This window comes from Rhinolophus ferrumequinum, chromosome 10 (assembly GCF_004115265.2).
Source record: "Rhinolophus ferrumequinum isolate MPI-CBG mRhiFer1 chromosome 10, mRhiFer1_v1.p, whole genome shotgun sequence".
Taxonomy (NCBI): Eukaryota; Metazoa; Chordata; class Mammalia; order Chiroptera; family Rhinolophidae; genus Rhinolophus; species Rhinolophus ferrumequinum.
The window spans coordinates 23,612,772-23,633,460 of record NC_046293.1 but is presented as its reverse complement, the minus strand read 5'-3'; the positions used below and the strand labels follow the sequence as shown (position 1 = coordinate 23,633,460).

The 20,689-nt window shown below is 53.2% G+C and overlaps 1 protein-coding gene across 6 annotated transcripts; it reads right to left on the bottom strand.

The window, feature by feature from the left end:
- Positions 1-128: 128 nt before the first annotated feature.
- PLEKHG6 (pleckstrin homology and RhoGEF domain containing G6) lies at positions 129-16,041 on the bottom strand. 6 transcript variants are annotated; one of them, XM_033116445.1, is made up of 18 exons: positions 15,876-16,039; positions 15,409-15,617; positions 14,488-14,693; positions 13,067-13,222; positions 12,382-12,555; positions 11,921-12,016; positions 11,751-11,840; positions 11,604-11,654; positions 11,177-11,326; positions 10,145-10,255; positions 9,842-9,991; positions 9,489-9,626; positions 9,067-9,186; positions 8,684-8,816; positions 8,451-8,566; positions 1,947-2,098; positions 587-1,282; positions 129-377 (listed from the first exon to the last, which is right to left on the bottom strand). In XM_033116445.1, the coding sequence occupies exons 3-18, from the start codon at positions 14,623-14,625 to the stop codon at positions 368-370; spliced, it is 2,481 nt and encodes an 826-aa protein (XP_032972336.1). In that variant the 5' UTR covers positions 14,626-14,693; positions 15,409-15,617; positions 15,876-16,039; the 3' UTR covers positions 129-367. The 6 variants fall into 6 exon arrangements, with proteins under 6 accessions (XP_032972336.1, XP_032972339.1, XP_032972337.1 ...); XM_033116448.1 differs by having other exon boundaries at positions 12,382-12,546; XM_033116446.1 differs by lacking the exon at positions 15,409-15,617.
- Positions 16,042-20,689: the final 4,648 nt, after the last annotated feature.

Here is a 20,689-nt window from a genome sequence, read left to right as displayed (position 1 = left end):
GTGGGATGGGAAAAGCCCTGAGCTAGGGTCAGATACCCCATCACCATGATGCCAGATGACAGCAGTAGTCTGTGCTCACTCTGTTCCTCACCCCCACCTCCAGGTTCCTCACCGCCTCATCGAGCACTAACTGGACAGTCCTTTGTATGCACAACTTTATGTGGGGCTCAGGTGTCTACGGTACATAAATGTACAGCTCTTGATCCACAGCGTTTTTAGAGCAAGAAGCACAGGGTGTCTGGGCCAGGCTTCTTAGTGGGGAGTGTGGACCTTGAGGTAGAGTCCGGGGGTGGGGGTGGTGACCAGCACTCTTGGGAGAGATTTCCTCAGGGAGCAGTGCCAAAAGTCCTGAGTGTCTGAGTGGTCCTCAGGCTTCTCTGAAAGGAAAGGAGGTGGGTATTAGGTAAAGGCAGGTGGGGGTGGAGAGTGAGGCTACGGGGCCCTTCTCTGTCACGGCCCCTGCTCTGGTACTGCCCTCCCATACTGCCCCGCCCCCCACTGACCTCCTACTCTGACCCCCCCCACACACTGCATGCTGGCCTTCCCCTCTGCGTCCCCCCAGGCCACCTTTCCCTTCAGCACTTACGATGTGGACACGGGGGTGTCCAGCTGTATACTGTGGAGCCCACGCATCCTCTGCAGTTGGACCCGCGTCAGCTTCCGAGGCCTGCTGTCCCCAGGCTCAGCGATGTCCTCAATCCTTTGGCTGGCCAGATCTACCCGGATGTCTCTGAGCATGTCCTCAGTCCGGTGGGGGTGGGGGGCAGGGGTGCGATGGGGTGTCAGGAAGATGGGCTTCTCTTCTTCCTCATCCTCTGAGGACGCCCAAGAGCTTTCCCCTGCAGAGTCAGTGTGGGTAGCGGAGTAGTGGAGCTGCCCCCGAAGTTGGGCCCTATGCAAGGTTTCCACTACCACGTTCCCTCCCATTGAGGTCCCATCTTCTTCCTCAGACCAGGTCGGTGGTTCTCCCCGGGGAAGACTACATCCTCTTTGGATAGCTTCCCCTGGCAGGTCAGGGGCACTTCGGCGTTGGGGAGCTCGGGGGTCAGGAAGCTGGTGGTGCAAAGTAACATCCCGGAGGTCCAGGGTGGAGAAGGTGAAGTGGGGGTCCCGCAAATGGGCCCATGGGCGTAGACGGCTCAGTGGGGAGTGGAGCCCCTTGGGGGAGACTGGGATCAGAGTGCCATAGCCCGAGTCTGAGGTATCTGCTACTGAGGGAGTGTCTTCATCCGTGTCTTCTGTCACCACCAGATGGGGGATGACGGTGGAGAACTCAGGAGTCCTACAAACATATAGTGAATGGTCAGAGTCAGATGCTAAGGGTTCAAGTTCAAGTCTAAGAAGTGTCCCTTGATCACTCCATTCAGAAATGGCCCCTCCAAACTTATCTCAGTATCACCTTTACATTGCACTGACTGTTTTTCTCATCTGTCTGGTTGGACTGTAAGCTCCTCGAAGACATTTTAACCACAGCACTTGTTCCAGGACCTTTATCAAGTAGGTACTCAAGTCTTTTCTGCGGGGTTCCTGAACTCCCATGAGGTTACCTCCAAGATGGATCTTTTTTCTCCTTAACCATGCTGCTGAACCTGAAACTGTCATGCTGTCTGGGGATTTGGACGGGTCCCTGCAGCTCTGACATTCTGCAGATCCATACTGGCCTTCACTCTCTATCCTTAGCCTGGGGAGCCTGCTCCTCTCAGGGAGTTAATGCCTCTTGTGTCTGTTTCCTTCAGCCTGTGCCGACCCTAGGCTGGCTAACCTGCTAGGCTGTCCCAGGAGGCCTTTTGCACGGCTGGTGCCAACTTGTAGCCTGGGCTGTTCAATCTATTCCCAATTTCCCCAGATGCTGTCATGCTATATCTCAGCCTGGTGGGTTCTTCTCTCTCTCTCCCTGCCTGCAGCCCCCTTACTATGGGACAGCTTGTGGTCCCTATGGGTCTTACCTCCCCTCCGTGCTGCTCTGAGAGCCCTCCTGGGAAGGCGTGGAGGGCCTGGTGCCTTGGGATCCCCGGTCCTGATCCTGGTCCCTGTAGAGGGCCAGGAGCTCCCTCTTCTGTTGGATGTACTCCTTGTCCTTCAGTTTTTGCAGGGTGACCTGGGGTGAGGATACTTTCATTAAGACCCTCAATTATTGAGCACTTGCTATATACCAGGCACTGGGCTAAGTGCCTTACATAAATTATCTCCTTTAATCTTCACAACAACCCCATGAGGCAGATATTATTTTTTGTTCCTACATTACTACTGAGAAATGGAGACTCTGAGGTTAGTCACTGCCAAGGTCATGCAGTAAGAAATTGAGACAGAACCAGCATTTGAACTCTTGAGCTGGCCCTGGGGATGGGTGGGCTGAGCACAAGGCCTCTTTTCCTACCTTCCTGCCCCTTGGAAAGCCCTTTATTCAGCCTGTCACCTCCTTCAGGAAGCAGTCCCTGATTGGTGGTCATGGTGGTATAAGTGCTGGGCCCGGCAGGTTAACCCTCCTCTTGCTACCAGGGTGGGCAGAGATAGGCTTTGCCCTAGGCTGAGGACTCTGCTGTCTTTCAGAGCTGAAAGCAAGACTATCTCATGAGGGTTGGAGAGAGGATACATTACATTTTCTGTCTTCATCCCTCAATATTTTCATACAGGTGACATCAGAATAAAATAGTGATCCAAGAAATGGTTTACAGAGCACCTCCACGTGTACATGGTGATTGGAGACACACCATCATCCAGCAGGGTGGAAGCCATGGATATTAGCCCATTTTATAGATGAGGAAAGGACTTCGAGAGATGAAAGGACTTGCTGAAGGTCATGCAGGTAGAGAGAAGCAGAACCGGGACTGGGTCTTTCCCTGTGAGTTCTAAAGCAGTAAATGCATTGTTTTCAAGGGCAGCCTAAAAGGGTATAGAATTACTAGAGGATAACACTTGCTGGGGAGGGGGATGGAAGGGAAGTCAGCAGAACCACTGAGAGGCTGAAGGCAGAGGCTTTGCAAGAGGGATGGTGGCTGCTGTGGATGATGGTGCTGATATCACTGGATGGCCCTATTGTTCTTAAAATACTGAAGTACTTCCATGCTAGTAAGCACAGGGCTGCTGTCTGAGCTTCCCACCTCAGTTCCCCAGGACTACCCTGTCCTCTAAGAGCCAGCAGTTGGAGGGATAGCAACTGGCACAGCAGGGGACTCCTAGGTCACCCCACCACCATCACCAATGCTCCACTCTTGATTGGTTGATGCCCATGCCATACTGGTTGTTAAAATATTTTGAATATCTCCTTGCTTGAGGTATATGAACCAGCAAATGTTGGGTATCTGGAACTCTCTAAAAGCTTCTCCAGAAACACAGGAAGTTGTCGGGTCAGCGCAAGAGACACGTTAGAGAAATGGTGAACAGGGATAGAAAAATGACCTCAATGACACATATTTCCAATTCTCCTTGCCCTGGCTTCGCAGTCACTCGATCTCCTGGGGGACAAAGCATTGCAAGGATTCTTAGCAGTCTCCTAAGACTTGGTCTGTTGGCCTGAGCAAGGGACGATGGTGCCTGGGGGGCAGGAAACCAGCGCAGCAGGACAGGGCCTGTGACCTCTCCCAGTTCCCAACCTCATCTCCCAGCTGTGTGGAGTGTGGGGAGGACCTAGGACAAAGGAGGGTGAGAGGAGCCATTCTTGTGGCCTGGGCGCGGCTGGGGCAGCCTGCTGGTCCAGTGAGCTGCAGGGTCCTTTTGCCCCACATGAGCCAAGTTCCATTTTGTGTTTGGGATGTCCAGGATAGGAATGGTTTGTGGACGAAAATAACTGGAAGGAAGGGGTAGGGGTGTGTGTGTGTGTGTGTGTGTGTGTGTGTGTGTGTGTGTGTGTGTGTGTGTGTAAGGAACATCCAATACCAGCATCTCTTTGGCCCTGGAAGAAGCAGGGGTGTGGGGACCTCAGGCACCAGGGGTGAGGGCTGTTTGGAGAGCCTCCAGCCACCCCAAAGCCTCTCCAGCAACCCAGGAGCGTTTTCTCAGTTTGGGCGAGAGGAGAGACAAGGTAGGCAGGGTGGGAAAGGAAGAGGAAATTGGTGACTGAGCCAGAATGTGACACCCCCACCAAGCTGGGGAAAAGGAAGGGAGGGCTCCCTCAGCACAACTCCTCTTCCTTTGCCCTGGTGGAGAACTGAAGCCTTGAGAGGAAATGCCTCCTCTCCCTGCTACTTCTGGGGCGGCTCCCAGATTTACTGGCTCTCCTTCCGAAGTCCCCCAGATGGTGAGGCATTTCCCCGTCAGCCTCAGGCCCGCCCCGGCACGGACCACCCTTTTCATGATGACAACAACAAGCATTTATGGAGCACCCATTAAGTGCTGGGCCCCAAGCCAGACAATTTACAAACATAATCTTCCGTCTATCCTGCCTGGCGGTTCCCATGATCAGACCCCGCACTTGGGGACTGGGTTTAGAGAAATGAAGTAATGCCCGTAAGAACACAGATAACGAGAGCCGGGCTGGCTCTCCCGGCCTTTCATTTCTCAGCCTTCTTTGTCTCTGACCTCTCTTTCTGTTGCCATCACTGGTGTCCTTTCCTCTTCCCAGCCTCTAAATATGGCTGTTTCCCAAGATTCACTCTCTCTTCCCTTGAGAAGATCCTTTTCAAAAAAAATTAAGTCACCTCGGGTGGACCCGCTAGGAACACATCTCCACCTACATTTCTGTAAGGAACAGAAAAAATCGCCTGACCCCTGGGGGTAGCTCTCTCCAGGGCTCAGTAGATAGATATTCTACTGCCCTCTTCAGTTTACAAAGACTAATGGTGATAGGGAGCAGGATTCCCAAAGAATTTGGTGTGAGATAATAGCAGAAAAAATTAATTTCAAAGCTTCAAATCTTTGTTTTGCCAGGGGAGGCTGGGAGCCCATGCACTGCTCGGTTAGGTATCAGAAGGGACCTCCTTTCCTTTATTAGCCAGGAATAGGACTAAATTACTTGCATAATAGAATACCAGCAATTTTCAGTAGTCCCCTGGGGGTCCTAAAGGGAGAAGGTGGGAGGGGAGATGCCAACATGGGACTGGGAACCAAAGGAAAAGGAGAAAGTTCTGCTGGTGGCAGTGGTACAGATAAGAGGCTGCCTGACAGTAAGGGCTCCCCAACTGCTGTCCTGGGGAAGCTGGGGCTTGTTTCCAGTTTTGTCCCCTGCTCCCCTCATACCCAGCCTTCAGTATAACTCAACTAATCATGAGAGCCGTATGAGTTGCCAGCCAGTCTGGCCTTATGGACACTGTAGGCTGGGGAGAGTGGTGTCGAGAGAAGGTCCCTGCCACGTAGAGAGAGGGGACTATGAGCGGGGCTGAAGCAGGGTCAGGGAAGATGGGAGACTACTCTCACCACAAAACCTACCACCACCCTCTACCCCTGTCTCCTGCCTCTTGCTTCCTGGGGACTGTCACCAGCCTGTTTAGTATTCAAGGAAGTGGCAGCCTCAACGGGTTGGAGGACACAAGATCTTCAGGTTTAGTCTTTCATCCTTATTTCATTTTTCTTCTTTTTTTAATGGCAAAAACCTTGTATTTGTTTTTTACTCTCCTAATTCAGAATTTTTAATACAGTATTTAGACAGAGACTAAGCTCTGGTTTTCCTTTTCTCAAATAAGCTCTCCACATTATGATATGATACCACAGATAAGACTGTGGGAAGAATGCTTAAAATTATTGAAAGAACAACACTACTTTCACACATTCACAAAAGTTTCAGAAACCCTAAGCCCTATGTGAACCACTAATTTGATTTAAAATCTAAAAATAATGAAGTTGCATTCTTTAGAAATAGTCTACACTAAGATTTCTTTCCTCGTTCAAAATGCCTTTTTTCTTTCTTTCTTTATTTTTTTTTTTACAAAATTGAGGTATAAATGACATATAATATATTAGTTTCAGGTATATAAGGTAATGATTCTCTCTCTCTCTCTTTCTGTCTCTGTCTCTGTCTCTGTCTCTGTCTCTCTCTCCATAATAATCTAATAATCTAATAATCTAATAATAATCACCATAATAAATCTAGTTAACATCTGTTACCATACATTGTTACAAAAATTTTTTCCCCTGTGATAAGAACTTTTAAGATCTACTCTCTTAAAAACTTTCATAGTTCATCCTTATTTCTCAACTGAACTCCAGGGTCTGTGTTTCCATAGTTTCACTTGGCTATCTCCTACTGACGCATTTCCAAAGTACTTCTGTTTAAAACTAAATATTGCTACCCTAGGAAACAATCCCTCTCAGGAAACAACAGTTAAACAAACAGGTTTTCATTTCTAATGATTTCATTTCTGTCAGGAGCACCACTGCCAAAGCAGTCTTTCAAATGGGACCCTCAGAAAGCAAATCATCCTTTGTCCTTGTGGACGTGATACAGAGCATTTACCTAGAGCTGGCACCATGTTTTGTGCCTAATCTGAATGATCTTTGAATCTTCCCTATGAGGTAAGGACTGTTACTATTTATATCCATTTGCAGGTGAAGAAATGGCCACATAACTCACCTGAGATCAGCTAGGAAGTAAGAGGCAGGACTGGTATCTGAGCCTAGATTTTCACGCATTCAGTGTTAGGCTTTTAACCAGTCTCCCTAAGGCTCAACTGTCTCTTCCTTTGCTCGTTCCTTCTTCCCCTCTCTTTTTCTTTCTCTCCTTCCTTCTTTCTTCCCTTCTTTCCTTCCTTCTTTCCTCCCTCCCTCCCTCCCTCTCTTCCTTCCTTCCTTCCTTTTTCTTGTAACACGGTCCCCAAGGCCATGACACTAAACCTCAATGTTTTAACTAGTAGAGTGAATCTCGATCACCAATCTCCCCCTCTCCTACCCCACCTATCACCGCCACCTGACAATTCAAGACAAAACACTGATTTCGCCATGGCATTCCCTTGCTCAAGAATCTATGGTGGCTCTCTTTCGACCCAATTCAGTTCAGTCTCCTCTGCAGCTCTCGGGGACCTGTGGAGCCTGGCCTCTCATCACTAGCTTACATAGACCCTTTGTTCCGACTCAGACAGATGTGGTCACTGCCCCAGAACAAATCCAGCCCAAATGCTCCTGGACTCTACTGCTCATGGTCTTCCCAATCCTTAGAAGTCCGACTGAAACCCTCGTTCTTTGCTTATTCTGCTTCTGCAGGGGGTTGAACAGTGGCCCCATAAAGACATGTCTGCGTCCTAACTCCCAGGACCTGTGAATGGGATCTTATTTGGAAAAAGGGTCTCTGCAGCGGTGCAAAGAGCCTAAGTTAAGGATCTCAAGATGAGATGATCCTGGATTTAGGGTGGGCTCTAAGTCTAATGACTGGTATCTTTATAAGAGACAGGAGAGGGAGATTTGGACGCAGAGACAGAGGAGGGTGACAGAGCGAAGACAGAGGCAGAGAGTGAGTGGAGTCCTGTGCCACAAGCCAAGGAACACCTGGGAGATGCAAGAGGCAAGGAAGGATTCTCTCCTAGAGCCTTGGTGAGGAAGCCCTGCTGACACCTTGATTTCCAAATTCTGGCCTCCACAACTGGGAGAGAATAAGTTTCTGTAGCTTTAAGCCGCTCAGTGTATTGTGATGACAATACAGCTCCATTTGGATCTCTCCTCTAAACTCCTCTAGCTTTAATCACATAAATCTGCCCACTCACTCCCCGGCTTAACACCTTCATGGGTTCCCACTATCTGAAGGACAAACTTCAAGTTCCTTACGTGGCATCCAGAGATGGGCACGCTGGTGGTGCCTGCCTCCCAGCCTCTGTCGCCGTGGCTGCCCTGAGCTTTATGTCCTAGTCATATGAACGACAAGGCGGGGCTTCTCTCAAAACACACAGCTGTTTCCTATCTCCGACCTTTGCACAGTCTGCTTCTCCACTGGATATGCCTTTCCCTCCCCCCCTTGTCTCCCTGATGTGCTCCTAGACATTCCTTCAAACAGTGCTCAGACTAGAGCCCCTCTGGGAAGGCTTCTCGGTGTAGTCTTCCCGTGTGCGGTCCCTTTCCCAACCAACCCAGCACACAGAACGAACTACTCCCTCCTGGTCCCAGTTCCATTCCATACACATGTTTCTCTAGTCGTACAATGGCTTGTCTAGCGACTAGCTAGGCTGCAGGGCACATTCCTTGAGAGCAGGAATGGTATTTTCCTCCTGTCTGATTCCCCAGCACCTAGCTAGTGCCTATGGCCAGCCAGGGCCCATTCATACCTGCTGAATGGAGGGCGAAGTTCAGAAGGGAATTGCTTCAGGGTGTAGAAACCTTTAGGGGATGCTGTCTTGGGTGTTCCCAGTGACTGGCACAGCAGCTGGCTCAAGGCTGTCTTCCCTGCTCTTAAGGATGGTCAGGCTGCATCTCCCTCCTGAAGGCAGTCTGAGCCTGCAGCCACTCCAGTCTCTCTCTCCTCCTCCCCTCTGTGCTCCCCGTTTCTGAGCTCCAGGGCCCTGCCATCCCACCCCCTGCCTGTTCTCACATACCTGGGCCTTCTGGGTCTTCTCCAGCCACCGGGTACAGTCTGTAGCAGTGGGACAGTACACAATGAGGGCACTGGAGACGCACTTGAATTCAGTGAGGTGGATCACCAGGAAGCTGTCTGGGTGGAGGAGAAGGTCTGCTCAAGGGCCAGACCTGTTGTGAACCCCATCCCAACTCCTCTTTCCCCTTGCCAAGAGGAAAGGAGAAGGAAAAGATCCCCGCAGGAAAGACATACTAGGGTCTCGGAGTGGTTGGCACACAAGCTTCTCCAGCATGAAGGGGGGCCGGATAACCTTGGCTTTGTCTGCCTTGCGTTGGTGCTTTGTCACCAGGAGCAGGTCAGAGAAGAGGAACAGGTACACGTCCAGCTGGAGGCGTGCAGAGGAGAGAGAGGCAGGGTCAGCTGGAGCAGGGGGAAGGCAGGATAGGAATTGTGGTTCATGGGGCTCACACACACACACACACACACACACACACATGCACACGCACGTATACGCAGAGACAGACACACACCCCCCTTTCTCCCATTTCCAGCTTTTCTGATTTAGCTTGTCTCCCATCATCTCTCCCTTCTCTTCAATCCATCTTTCATCTCCGCTCATGCCCACAGCTCCGCACCTTCCCTTCTCGCCCCTCTTTTACTCGCACGGGTCCCTCCAGCAGCAGCTGCCTGGTGTGCTCAGGAGCCACCCCCAGCATGGGGGACATCAGGTCCAGGCTGGAGAATGGACGCAGCTTCTGAGGGCCACAGAGAGGAGAGGGTCAGCGGACTGGGCAGGGCTTCTGTCTGTCTGCCTACCAGTCACGTCCTTTGTTCTGTCACCAGCACCATCTCTTTCCAGCCTTCCTCCGCTTGGAGGGAGAGGGAGTGTTTCTTGGTCCTCTTTCTACTCTTGAACTCTGGCCCTGGGACCCTTATCACTGAGAAGGAATGATGGACACGCCCTGCTGTGGCACCTCTGCCCCCTCTCCCTCCGGGCCTCTGCTACATCCATCTTCCTGGGGCCCTTGCCTTTTCCGAGCCCTCTTCCCTCTCTCACCTTCTCCATCTCCTCGCTGGATGGCTCCAGCACCTCATAGGGCCCAATGCGCTGGACTGCAGCCACCAAGTTATCCTGCTCTTCACCTTGGCGGACCTGCTTATTGATGTGTTGCAGGAATGACTCCACAGCTGCAATCTATGCGAGGGCAGGGTGTGGAAGGAGGAGCAGCTCAGGTCCATAGCCTGGACTTCCCACCCAATCAATGACAACCACTGTGTTCTAACACAGGCTGGCCAGTCAGTGCCATGCTGTCACATACACGTGAGAGGACACCCTCAAGAGTTCCTGGAGAGCAATTCCCACACACCAGCCCCCAATCCCAAGGGTCCTGGCCCTGCCAGGCCACCTACCATGGAGGTCAGGGCCCGGTGGGCTCGTTCCTCAGGGCTCCTCTTGAGCACAGCCCGCAGCAGCAGTGGGTACTTGGTGATGCGCTGCTGCGGCTTGATGAGTAAGTCACCCAGCATCTGCCTCCCCGAGCGCTTGTGCTTCTCACACCACTGCCAGGGAAGGTGGGCATGGGGTCAGCAGTCTGCAAGGTCCCTCCTGCCCCACCCTAGTGACAGATTCAGCCTTGGGCTGAGCTAGGGTTCGGGAGAGACCTAGTTGTCTGGGGTCCGCCCCATCCCCCTGCCCCAGCACCCCTCTCCCACCTGCACGAAGGTACGGAAGAAAGGGTTATTGTCTTGCTGCTCCCGGGCATAAGCCATGGTCTGCTTCACTCTCAGGCAATACCGGACATAGGGCTGGAACCGCTGGCTGAACTGGAGGGACAGATATGGGGGGGTCGGGGAACAGGCAAGGGAAGAAGGTCGTGAGATACAGGCTTCACCCTGTAGAACATGGGGAGTGAGGGTGGGGGTGGGGGTGGAGACAGCCTCTCATAGACCCTTAGTCCATCTCCTTCAATCCCTACCTCCCATGACTGCCAGCCCCTCTCTCTAGATTCCAAGGAGGAGTTGAGGTCCTGAGAGGTCTACCCTGCTGCTCTCTGAGCTCCTGTCCACAGCCCCTGCTGTACCCTGCTGCTCTAAATTTACTCCCTCCATCAATAATTCAACCGGAATGTTTTTTAGGACACTGCAGATCCCATTTCACTCAGCAGAGGGGTGGTGACCTGAGGCTTGCCCAGGAGCCCTGTCCTATGGAAGGGGCCCACCTCAGGCTCCCAGGAGACTGTCTCACTGCCTCTCCACCCCATTCCAACTCTGCACGGCCCACGTCTTCCTGGCTGGGTCACGTGGAGAAGAAACTCTGATCCTGGGCCTCTCGCCTTCTCTTGTCTCACTTTTCCATGCTCCAGGTGTCCCTGTGGCCTTTTATACCTCCTCTCTCAGTCCCCTGGGGGGCACCTCACATAGGCCCCATTCTTGCTGCCAGCTGTTTGTCAATGCATCTCTGTCCACGAAGTAAGATTTTATAGCTGATAAGAGCTTAGGTGCAACCCTTCTCTGAGACAGCTGCATTTTCATGTCATAAGGGTCTCCAGAAGCCCAAAGAATCTTTGGGACAGAGGTCGTACTTGTGGAATGAAGGGCAGGAGGTGAGGTGATATTTTGGGATAGAGGCTATGCCCTTGGACCCCCTCAAGTCATGGAAGGATTCTGGTTGCATAGGCACGCCCTGCAGACAGGACCCCGCTGGCCTTTCCTACCCCGCCTTGTTTGCCCGTCACCGTGCCTCACCGCCAGGAAGCCATCTTGCAGGCTGACAGGGTCCAGAGGTTGTCCCGAGGCTCGAGTCTCCCGCAGGGCAGGCCCCAGCACCTCTTCCCAAAAGCTCCGGTGAGTTCGAATCAGGCTGGGGACATTTCCAAACAGGGTCTCAGCTGATACCTGGAGGGAGAACTTAGTGATATGTCCTGGCAGGTCACTGTCACGCAGCATTGGCCATGGACAGAGAGCACTGCTCAGTTAGGATGGCGGGTAGAGTGGAACCTGTGGTCTGTTTGAGGTATAGAGCAAGAAGGGGAGTAGGGAGGGCACGGGGGAGTGGAAATTCAGACTGTGCAGCCTGGAGGGCTCTCTGGGACCCTACCCCCACCCCACACCCTCCATTCCCTGGACTCAGAGTTTGGGATGTACCAGGCTCCCCTCCTGAGGCCCCACTCACTTCTGTCAGCAGTCCCACTCGCTGCAAGTTCAGCAAACCCGCGGCTAGGAGCTAGATGCAGGGAGAGATGAGGGTCTCACCACTTGACCTTGTCCTGTTGGATGGGACCCCAGCCTAACCCTTCAATGCATCTTTAGTACTGCTAACCTCTGGCCCAAGATCCCGTGAAGGTCTCAAATCAGGGGGATCTCTTGGTATGCTGTCCCTCCCTCTCCCAGCAACCCTGCCCCTTCTGATCTGGGAGGACAGGGAGAGATACAAATGAGATGAGTATATGGCTGAGGATGGGGCCAGGGCTGGGGTTGAGGGAGGCTCACGTCAGTCATGATCTTGAGCTTTCGCATGTAGATCAGCTCGGTGGTCAGTAGCTCCCACAGTGCTTCCTGTTGGTGGCAAAGCTCCCGGCTCATCTCCTGGGTGGGGGTAGGGCTGGTTCAGTTGGGGAACGATGACAAGAACAGTAGCTACCATTTGTTAAATGCTACTGGATCTACTTCACAGATGACCTTTTAATCCTCATATCAATCTTCCAGTGTGTAGGTGGTGTCACCCCCACGTTACAGATGAGGTGACTGAGGCTCTGAGAGGTTTGCTGTCTTGACCAAGGGCTCGCTAGTAAGTGATGGAGTTGGGATTTGAACTTAGAGCAAGATGTCTCCAAATGCTTTCCCCACCCGACCCCACTTCCTGAGGCCTTTCCCTTGGGAAGAAGCAGAGGTGAGATGTGTGTATGTGTGTCTGTGAACCCCTGGGGACAGACACTGTGTTACAGGCCCACCTTGTGCCCAGGCACCAGCTCCTTCCAGGACATCTCAATGGTCAGGCCACTGTCACTGCTCTTTCCTATTTCCCAGCGCTGCCGGTCCTCAGGGGGCAGGCGGGGTATCCCATACATGCTGAATATATGCAGCCTCTTCTCCAGCTCGTGGGTCGTGGTGACTTCCTGGTGGGATTGAGAATGAGATCAGTTCTGGCCACAGCCTGGGCACCCAGCCCAGTGGTTCAGGGAGGGCTGTGTGCGTGTGTGCGTGTGTATGTATATGGAAGCACTGACACGAAAGCCTGCACGACAGGGGATTACAGGGGAAAGGGCATTGCTGGAACGTGGACAGATAGGCACTTTGGTCTGCAGAAAGGTCCCTGGACAGTGGAGTCTGACATGGGATCCCTGACCAGAAAGGTGCCTTCGAGGGGTCTCCTGAGACAGAACCCTTCAGTGGGACCTTCAGGTGGAGACCAGGACAGGATTGAGGGAACCAGTGGTCTCAGGCAGCATTTCGACATTTGTCCCAAATGCGCACATTTATGAGGTAGTAAGGCTTAGGGGTGTATCCCTGAGAGGGCCTCCAGACAGAGCTGCATCCGGCTTCTTGGGGGGGCTGCCTGTGCTCTCAGCTCTGATCCTCTGTGGATACCACAGCTCAGGCTGTGAGTACGCGGGTAGGAGGAGAGAGACCCCTTACCTTTAGTTTGGGGGAGTGAGGTGGGCCAGCCCCCAGATGGACTCCATGCCTCTTCTCAGGCTCTGGTTCTCGGAGCCGTATGGGAGACGTGCCTCGGGCCTGGCCAGAACTCTTGGTAAAAGGGATGTAGACCTGGAGACGCAGGCGACTAGGGTCCTGGGGAAGGAGCAGGGGAAGTTCTGTGGGGGGTGCCTTCCTTCCCCCAGGAGTCCTAAGAAGGTAGTGGGGGCCAGGCTTCACCCCAGATGGCATCCCACACCCCTGCACGTTGAGCTGACTCATTTCTCCCCCCAAACCAGTTTGGTGTGAGCTGCTCCTGTTCTGACTCACAGTGGCTTCTGCCACCGCGGCCAAGTGAGTTGGGCAGGGACATGCCAAGCTGGCTCCCTGAGTGGGCCTGGGGGCAGAAGCAGGGGCCTCCTGAAGAGAAGGCGCACAGGTACGCACACGCCTGGGCTCTGGTGTGTGTCCCCCGTCATGTCTGCCCACTCACGTGTGTGCCTCTGGATCACAGGCTTGCACACACAACCCATGGTGCACACTACATCTGGGTCCCTCGCAGTTCCCCTGGTTTGTTAACAGCCCCCCTTGGACATGGGGATGAGGGCACATACATGAGCGGCTCCTCCCTACAGGCATGCAGCCTGCGTCCCATCCAGTGGGGAGCAGCTGCCCTTCCGTGGGAGAGGTTGAAGCCGAGGACACAATCCTCCTCCTGGACAGGCCTGGTCACATTCCTTGATCTGCCTGTGGCCTGATTTGCTCCATAGACTTCCTAATCTCCCTCCCACCCAGCCCCCCTCAGCCTGGGAGTTCCCAGGCTGTCCTCCCTGTCTCCCAGGGCCAACTCTTCCTCCAGTAGGGCTGGGGATACCCCAGACCAGATGCAGAACTGTTCTCAAGGTAGAGGAAAGCCTGGAAGCTGAGAGAAAGACCGCTGGCCTCCACACCCGTCCTTGGTCAGCATTGGAGGCAGGCCAGGAGGGTGGAGCTGGGTGGAGCCCCCGACCCCTCCTCACTTGCAGAGAAGGGATCCTCTGAACCTTTGCTCTTCCTCAGCCCTGACTCAGAGGGAGCCCACAGGCTCCTCCCAACTAGAGGCGGGAGTCTGGGAGGTGCCATCCCCAGGGCTTGGCCAAGTTCCCCAGATCCCTGCCTCTGACCTGTCGAACAGCACCTCCTCTTAGGGCCTGGCTTCTCCTGGCTCTCTGCCTTGCATGCCCCATCTGTCTGGGATGGGTGTGGAGTCCTGGGAACCCGGCCCAGCACTGCCTTCCTCTCTCTCCCAACCGGGGAAAAAAGGTAGGGTGAGGGATTGGAATAGAGCTGCCCATGATCCTGTAAAAGGCAGAGACTTGAAAGTCTGGGTGTCCTCCCTCCTGCCCCACCCAGGTCACCTTTGGGGCACAGCCTGGACTCACCAGCACAGGGCTTCCTCGGGGATAGAGACTGAAAGCTGTACTCTGGGCAGAGGCCCGATGCTGGCCCCTATAATTCTCAATGTGGGAGTCCGCAAGTCCTCGGAGGGGACCCTCATCTGGAGGACCAAAGGCCTGCATTCCTTCTTTCCTGGGTCACCTCTGAAGGGTCATAGCTCCAAGGTCCAGGAGAAAGGGGTCCCCTAAGGCTGCAAAGAGAAAATGAAGGAATGAAAGGGCCAGCCTTGATCAGTGGGTAGCACTTGGCCTGAGACCAAGTGGTAGGGGTGGGGAAGGAAGGAAGGCGAAGAGTCAAGGTTTTGTTTGGGAAGCATGGCTGCCTCATCTATGACTTGGTGGGGGTGGGGAGTGCCCCCACATGCTGGGTAGAAAGCCTGCTGGAGCTACACCTCCTCCCTCACATATGTGCACATTTAGGGTACAAGCTCCCACACTGGTCTCAAATGATGCTGTAGCCCTAAGAGCAGCTGGGAACAAGGGCGACAGACAGGTCCCAGCTTCCTGGATGCCCTCAGGTGGGGGCCGGGGGAGGGTGGTGTGGGGATTCCCCTCACACCTACTTATTCCCTCCCCTTCCTCATACACAGCCATGGAGAGGGAAGGCACAAGACTGCCTGGACTTGCCACCTGTTTTTGTACAGCCTGCAAGCTAAGCATGCTTTTTGCATGTTTAAATGGTTGAAAAAAATTAAAACTAATACTATCTCATTACACATGAGATTCATATAAAATTCACATTTCAGTGTCCATAAAGTTTAATTGGAACACACCCATATTTACTGTTTGCTGTTTGCTGCTGATCTATGACTACTTTCCAGCTAGTTCTGACAGAGACGGAATAGGCTTCAAAGTCTAAAATATTTGCTATCTGGCCCTTTACTGAAAAGTTTGTCCACCCAGTACCTGGAGCCTTCTGGCCACAAGGAGGTGAGGCAGGGACAGCTATTAGGCGCTTGGCCTTAGAGATGAGCGGGGTGGAAGCCGTGTCTCGGGTCTTGGGCTGCGTTGGGTCTTCCCCAGCCTCTGGGGACATCGCCATGGAACTGGGAGCCAGGTGTGGAGCTCCATCCCTTCCACCAGGGTAGAGGACCCACCTTCTGAGTGGGGAGGGCCTGGAGAGGAGAGGCCTCTTAAGCAGGTGCTGGTCCCCCTCTAGGTGGGCCTGATGCCCCTGATCCGCCCCTCCCCCCTTTTATTTTTTCTCTGATTTGCGAGCAGGGGAGGAAAGAGGTCATTGTCTGCCAGGCCCCCTCTCAATGCTCCCTCTCTCTCTTCCTACCCACGGTCCTTTTTGAGTTTGGATCTGGCTTCTCTCGGTCTGTCGCCCCCGCGCCCCCCGCCCCGCCCCCGCCCCGCCCCCGTCTGCTCACCTGCCGGCAGGTATTCCGGCGCCCGCCGCCGGCGTTGCCGGTCCCAGCCCGCGGGGCTCTTGCTCGCCGACGGCTGCCGTAGCGATGCCAGCCCGGCTGCTCAGCCTGGGTCTAGGACCGAGCGGCCCGCAGGACCGGGCAGCACAGAGCAGAGCCGGGCACTAGGGAAGGTGGCGGGAGAGGGGCGGGGACGCGGGCAGGTACCGCCCTCTTACCGCGGGCACCGGACCTGCCGCGCAGTGCGGACGCCGGTGGGGCCTCGGGAACTGAGGGGCCTCTGTCCGGGACGCAGGCACCACCCTCCCCGCAAGGAGCGCTCGCTTTGCACGGCCCCTGTTCCTCTCTTTCCTGTGGACTTGAGCTCACCACCCACCCGGCCCGGGCGGAAGGGCTGGAGCCGCGCGCCACCGCAGCGCGCTCCCGTCTCAGCCAGACCCCCGCGAGGTGCCAGAGTAATGAGGCGCAAAAGCGAGGCTGGGCGCGCGGGGGGTGGCGGCGAGAGGAATGACTGAGTGATCTTCGGCAGCTGTCACCTTGCTTTCTGGGTGCAGTGAGTGGCTAGCCGTCCCCTTCTCCACCTGCCTCGGCTTTCTCCTTTAACCAGGCAGGGGAGCAGGACTGCGAGCAGAGGGGCCAGGGATCCCGGGGCCCTGCAGGGTTCTCTGGCTTGGAGTCCAAAGTGTGACCCTTATCTCACCTGCCCTGGCCATCTGTGGAAGGCTGAACTTTGCCTGTGCCCCAGGGATGGCCTCTGATGCCAGGCCCTGGACCCAACAGTTCTCACGTTACCTGAGACCGGGGTGGGAGGACAGGAGCATCAGATGGGGGCACCCTCACACTTCATGGCAAACAGGCGTACTCCAGGCTTCACAAGGACTGTCCCAGCACCCACAGTGCTACTGAAACTCGCTGGGCATGACACAAAAAGACCACATTTTCACATCCCTAAATCATGACACATTGTCTGACAGAAGTACTGGATATTGGGCATCATTTGATGGTTTCTAATTTCATCTGCCCTCCCATATGTCTTGTTTTCTGAATTTCCTGTTATTGGATTGCTCTGTTGGTTCAGAAGAGTTCTTCGTATCTTTAGCCCCTGCATCCTAGGGTTTTAGGGCAGGAACTGCAGTGGAGAGAAGCTCTTTTATCTTCCCATTCACAGACAGAATGGGGGAGGGGAAGGAGAAAGAAAGAAAGAGAGAGAGAGAGAGAGAGAGAGAGAGAGAGAGAGAGAGAGAGAGAGAGAGAGAGAGAGAGAGAGAGATATCCAGGGATGACAAGAGTAGGTATGAGGGAAAGAGAACTAATAATAAACCAGGAGATGGTGATTACTGGCAGTATTAAATGACACCCCAGAGCGAGCTGGTGCCAAGGGCCCCTAGCTTCTTCTCCCAATGTCTCCCAGAAGGAGGAGTAAGAGGGAAATTGAAATTGAGAGAACACCAGTGACAAGCCTGGATTCACTGTGCTCTGGGGTGAGCAGCTAGACTGACCCAGTGGATACTGGGAAAGTTAACCATTTAACTTCCCTCCAGGCTGGGATCCAATCTCTACCTGCCACTGCCCCAGGGTCTGTCTTCAGCCTCTCTGGGAGGGGAGGTTCCCAGGAAAGCCAGAGTCTAAAGCTAGAGGCATGGCAGGGCACTCCTGTGGGTGAGAGGTGGGGCTCCTGTGTTCTATTTGTCCTATTCTGGCTTCTTGTCACATTGTTACTCTCACAACCTCCATTTTCCCTGGCCCCTTCTGTGCTGTGAAGAGAAGACACACAAGGCAGGCTGAGGGGAACACAACTTAGAGGGCTGAATGAGTGAAGCCTAAAGAGTTGGGAGGTTGGAGGGTTGGCCCCTGCTGGATGGCTCTGGGGAGCAGCTGGCCCTTGGCCCAGACAGGGGACCTGGACACTTGTCTTTCTTCCTGACTGGCCCCAGACTTTCCTCACACTTCTAGCTAGAGTTCTACCCTTCCTTCATGCCTCAGTTTCTCATCTAGTGCAGATACCTCTCATCAGGTCCCCAGCTAACCCCACAGCGGATGAGAAGGTGTCTGATCAAGATCAGAGCTCTGGGGATCAAAAGCTTCTATCTGATACATCATGAGGGTAAATTTCTGGGGCTGGCATCTGGGGCCCCAAGTCTCGTCTCCCTTCCCTCACAGGCAGGAAGGTCACAGAGACTCACTTGAGCGCTGAGCTCAGCCTATTCCACACCTTGCAGGGCAGAGCTGAGCCATCTAGGTTAATGAGGTGCCAGCAGGTGCTAACAGAGGGCGCTGATGGGTGGGGTGTCTTCCTCGGTGCAGAGTGAGGTAGAGGAGGGGAAGCTGAGGACTCAGTCTGGGAGGCACCAGGTCACGTGAGGCAGATAAAACCAGGAGTCCAGGCCCCAGGCACAGCTGCCAGTGCCTTATACCAGAACTGATGCCCTCTCTTTCTTTCCTTCTCTCCTCTTCTCTTCCCGCTTCCTTCCACACTGATTGGCAGTTGTCATCTGTGCAAGGTAGTAGGAGTACTTGTATATAGAATATATATTCCCAGGATGAGAAATAGTTCTATTTCTAGAATAAGAGACAGTCCCTGATCTCCAGGAGATTACAGACTAATGGGGAGACAGACAAAAGGGGAACAGAACATAGATATATGTTAAGTTATACATCCAAGGAATGAACCAAGAGCTATAGGAGCACTTTGGAGGATTATTACTACATAAGCACTTTGGAGGATTATCATCACTACATAAGGAAGCCATGAAGTCTTCATAGAAGAGGTGAACTTTGTTCTAGGACTTTAAGGATAAGTAGGAATTTGCTGGGCAAAGCAGGAGGGAAGGGCATTTCTGGAGTAGGGAACAGCATGAGTAAAGACACAAAGATGTGGAGGAGCACTGTTAAAAAGAAAAGGGGAAAAGGCAGGCTTTCTCAAAGGCTTCCTGAGGACATCCATCCTCCAAGCATCTGATCTCTGGGTGTTGGCTTAGGAGGACAAATCCTCTTCCTAGCATTCAAAGACCTTCACAATATGATCCCAATTATACTTCCTGCCTTTAATCTGCTACTCCCCTACTCCACCCCTGAACATGTCCCCATTCTCTGAATCTGTCCAGCTTCTCTAATTCTATGTCGATGCTCAAGTACTTCCCCTCAACTGGCATGACGTTCTTGATACCTTGTCCCCCCATCTCCACTTCCTCCTCTTTCAAGTTCCTTCCCAAGGACTGCTTCCTTCAGGAAACTTTTCCTGCTGATACCCCAACCAGAGTGATCACTTTCCTCCCTGTTTTCAACTGCCTGGGTTTCTTTAAAAGGCACCACTTTTATTCTACTCAATACGGTTGCTCTTTGCATATATATATCCATGTCCCTCACTTAACTCCAAGCTCCTTGAGGGCAGGGAAGAGCCCCTAGTACGGCCTGGCATAGGACTGGCATCCAGTGTTTGTAGAATTGAGCTGCATTGACTTGCTAGAATCAGATAGAATCGACATTTAGGTAGACTTGCCTACTCTGTCATCTCTCTACCCTGCCTTTGTTTTTTAGATATCTGGAATTCTTCCATAACTTCACTTTGGCATTCCTGGTTCATTATTGTAGCTTCAGCATTTTCTCGGCGCTCCTGCTAAAGGTTTCTGGCCCTTTAGGACAAACGTGCCGTGTAAGTTTTACCTCGCATGTGAATTCTGATGGATTAGTAGTGGTTTCCCTAGAATATTATGTTAAGAAGGATTCTGTGGATTATTGAAGGAGGAGCTCAGAAGAAATAGCGCTAAGATGGTGTGGGGACAGAGTCCCAGAGAGCAGTTTCCAGGCTTTCGGCCTCACGTGGAAAGGTGAGGGCTCGGGTAGTAGATAGCTATCAGCTGTGATGAGTTGGCCATCAGTTGTTACGATTAGCCATTAGCCACTAATATAACTGCCGTGGCTAAGCTAGCAAACACCGATTGCAGTTAGCAAGGGGTTGGTTGTTGGTTGGCAGAGAAGCATGGATGGTGGATTACGGATCGTGTGGATCCTACTTTCTGTGTCTCGCCCAGCCACCAGAGAGACTGGGGTGCAGGAAGACCCCTCATTGGGGTACTGGCGGATGTTTTCTTTTGTGTCTCGACCAGCTGCCATCGAGAATATAGCGGTAAGACTCCCCTATCTATGGCTGTTGTTCCTTTTTGGCCTCACCATATCCTGAGTTCTTATGCAGGGAGTGGGAGCTGAGACCTTGGGTGACAGATGGCTTAGTGACTCCTGCCTTGGAGGGAGGAGGGCTCCCTCTGCCTTAGTGTGAAGAGGTTAGTTTATCAGATACCTTTCTTACCTTAAGCCAAGACTGGGGCACTATGAGGGCATGAGACCTTTGCTTCTGTTGGAAGCGTAGGGGGAAAGTGAGTGGAAGAGGAGGTGAGGGCTCCGAAGATAGATTTCCTTTTTTGGGATTTCCTGGGACAGAGCTTGGAGTCAGTGTCCGAATGTTCAGGTCTGAGCTCTGATATGATCAGTCCTCAAGGGGGTGCAGAATCTTAGCCAGGCCAATAAGGCCTTTGTAGCTTGGGATCCCTGACAGGTTCCTTAGCAGGTGAGTGTGGGGACAGAGCCAGGAGTGCAGTTTCCAGGCTCTCGCCCTCACATGGAAAGGTGCTGGCTCAGGTAGTAAATGGCCATCAACTGTGATTGGGTGGCCATCAGCTGTGGCTAGTTGGCCGTCAGCTGTAACGAGTGAGCCATTGGCCACTAATATAACTGCCGTGGCTATGCTAGCAGAAAATGGGGGCTAGCAAGAAGATGGTGGTGTAGTAGCGTGGCGTGGCGGAGTGTGGATTACGGATTGC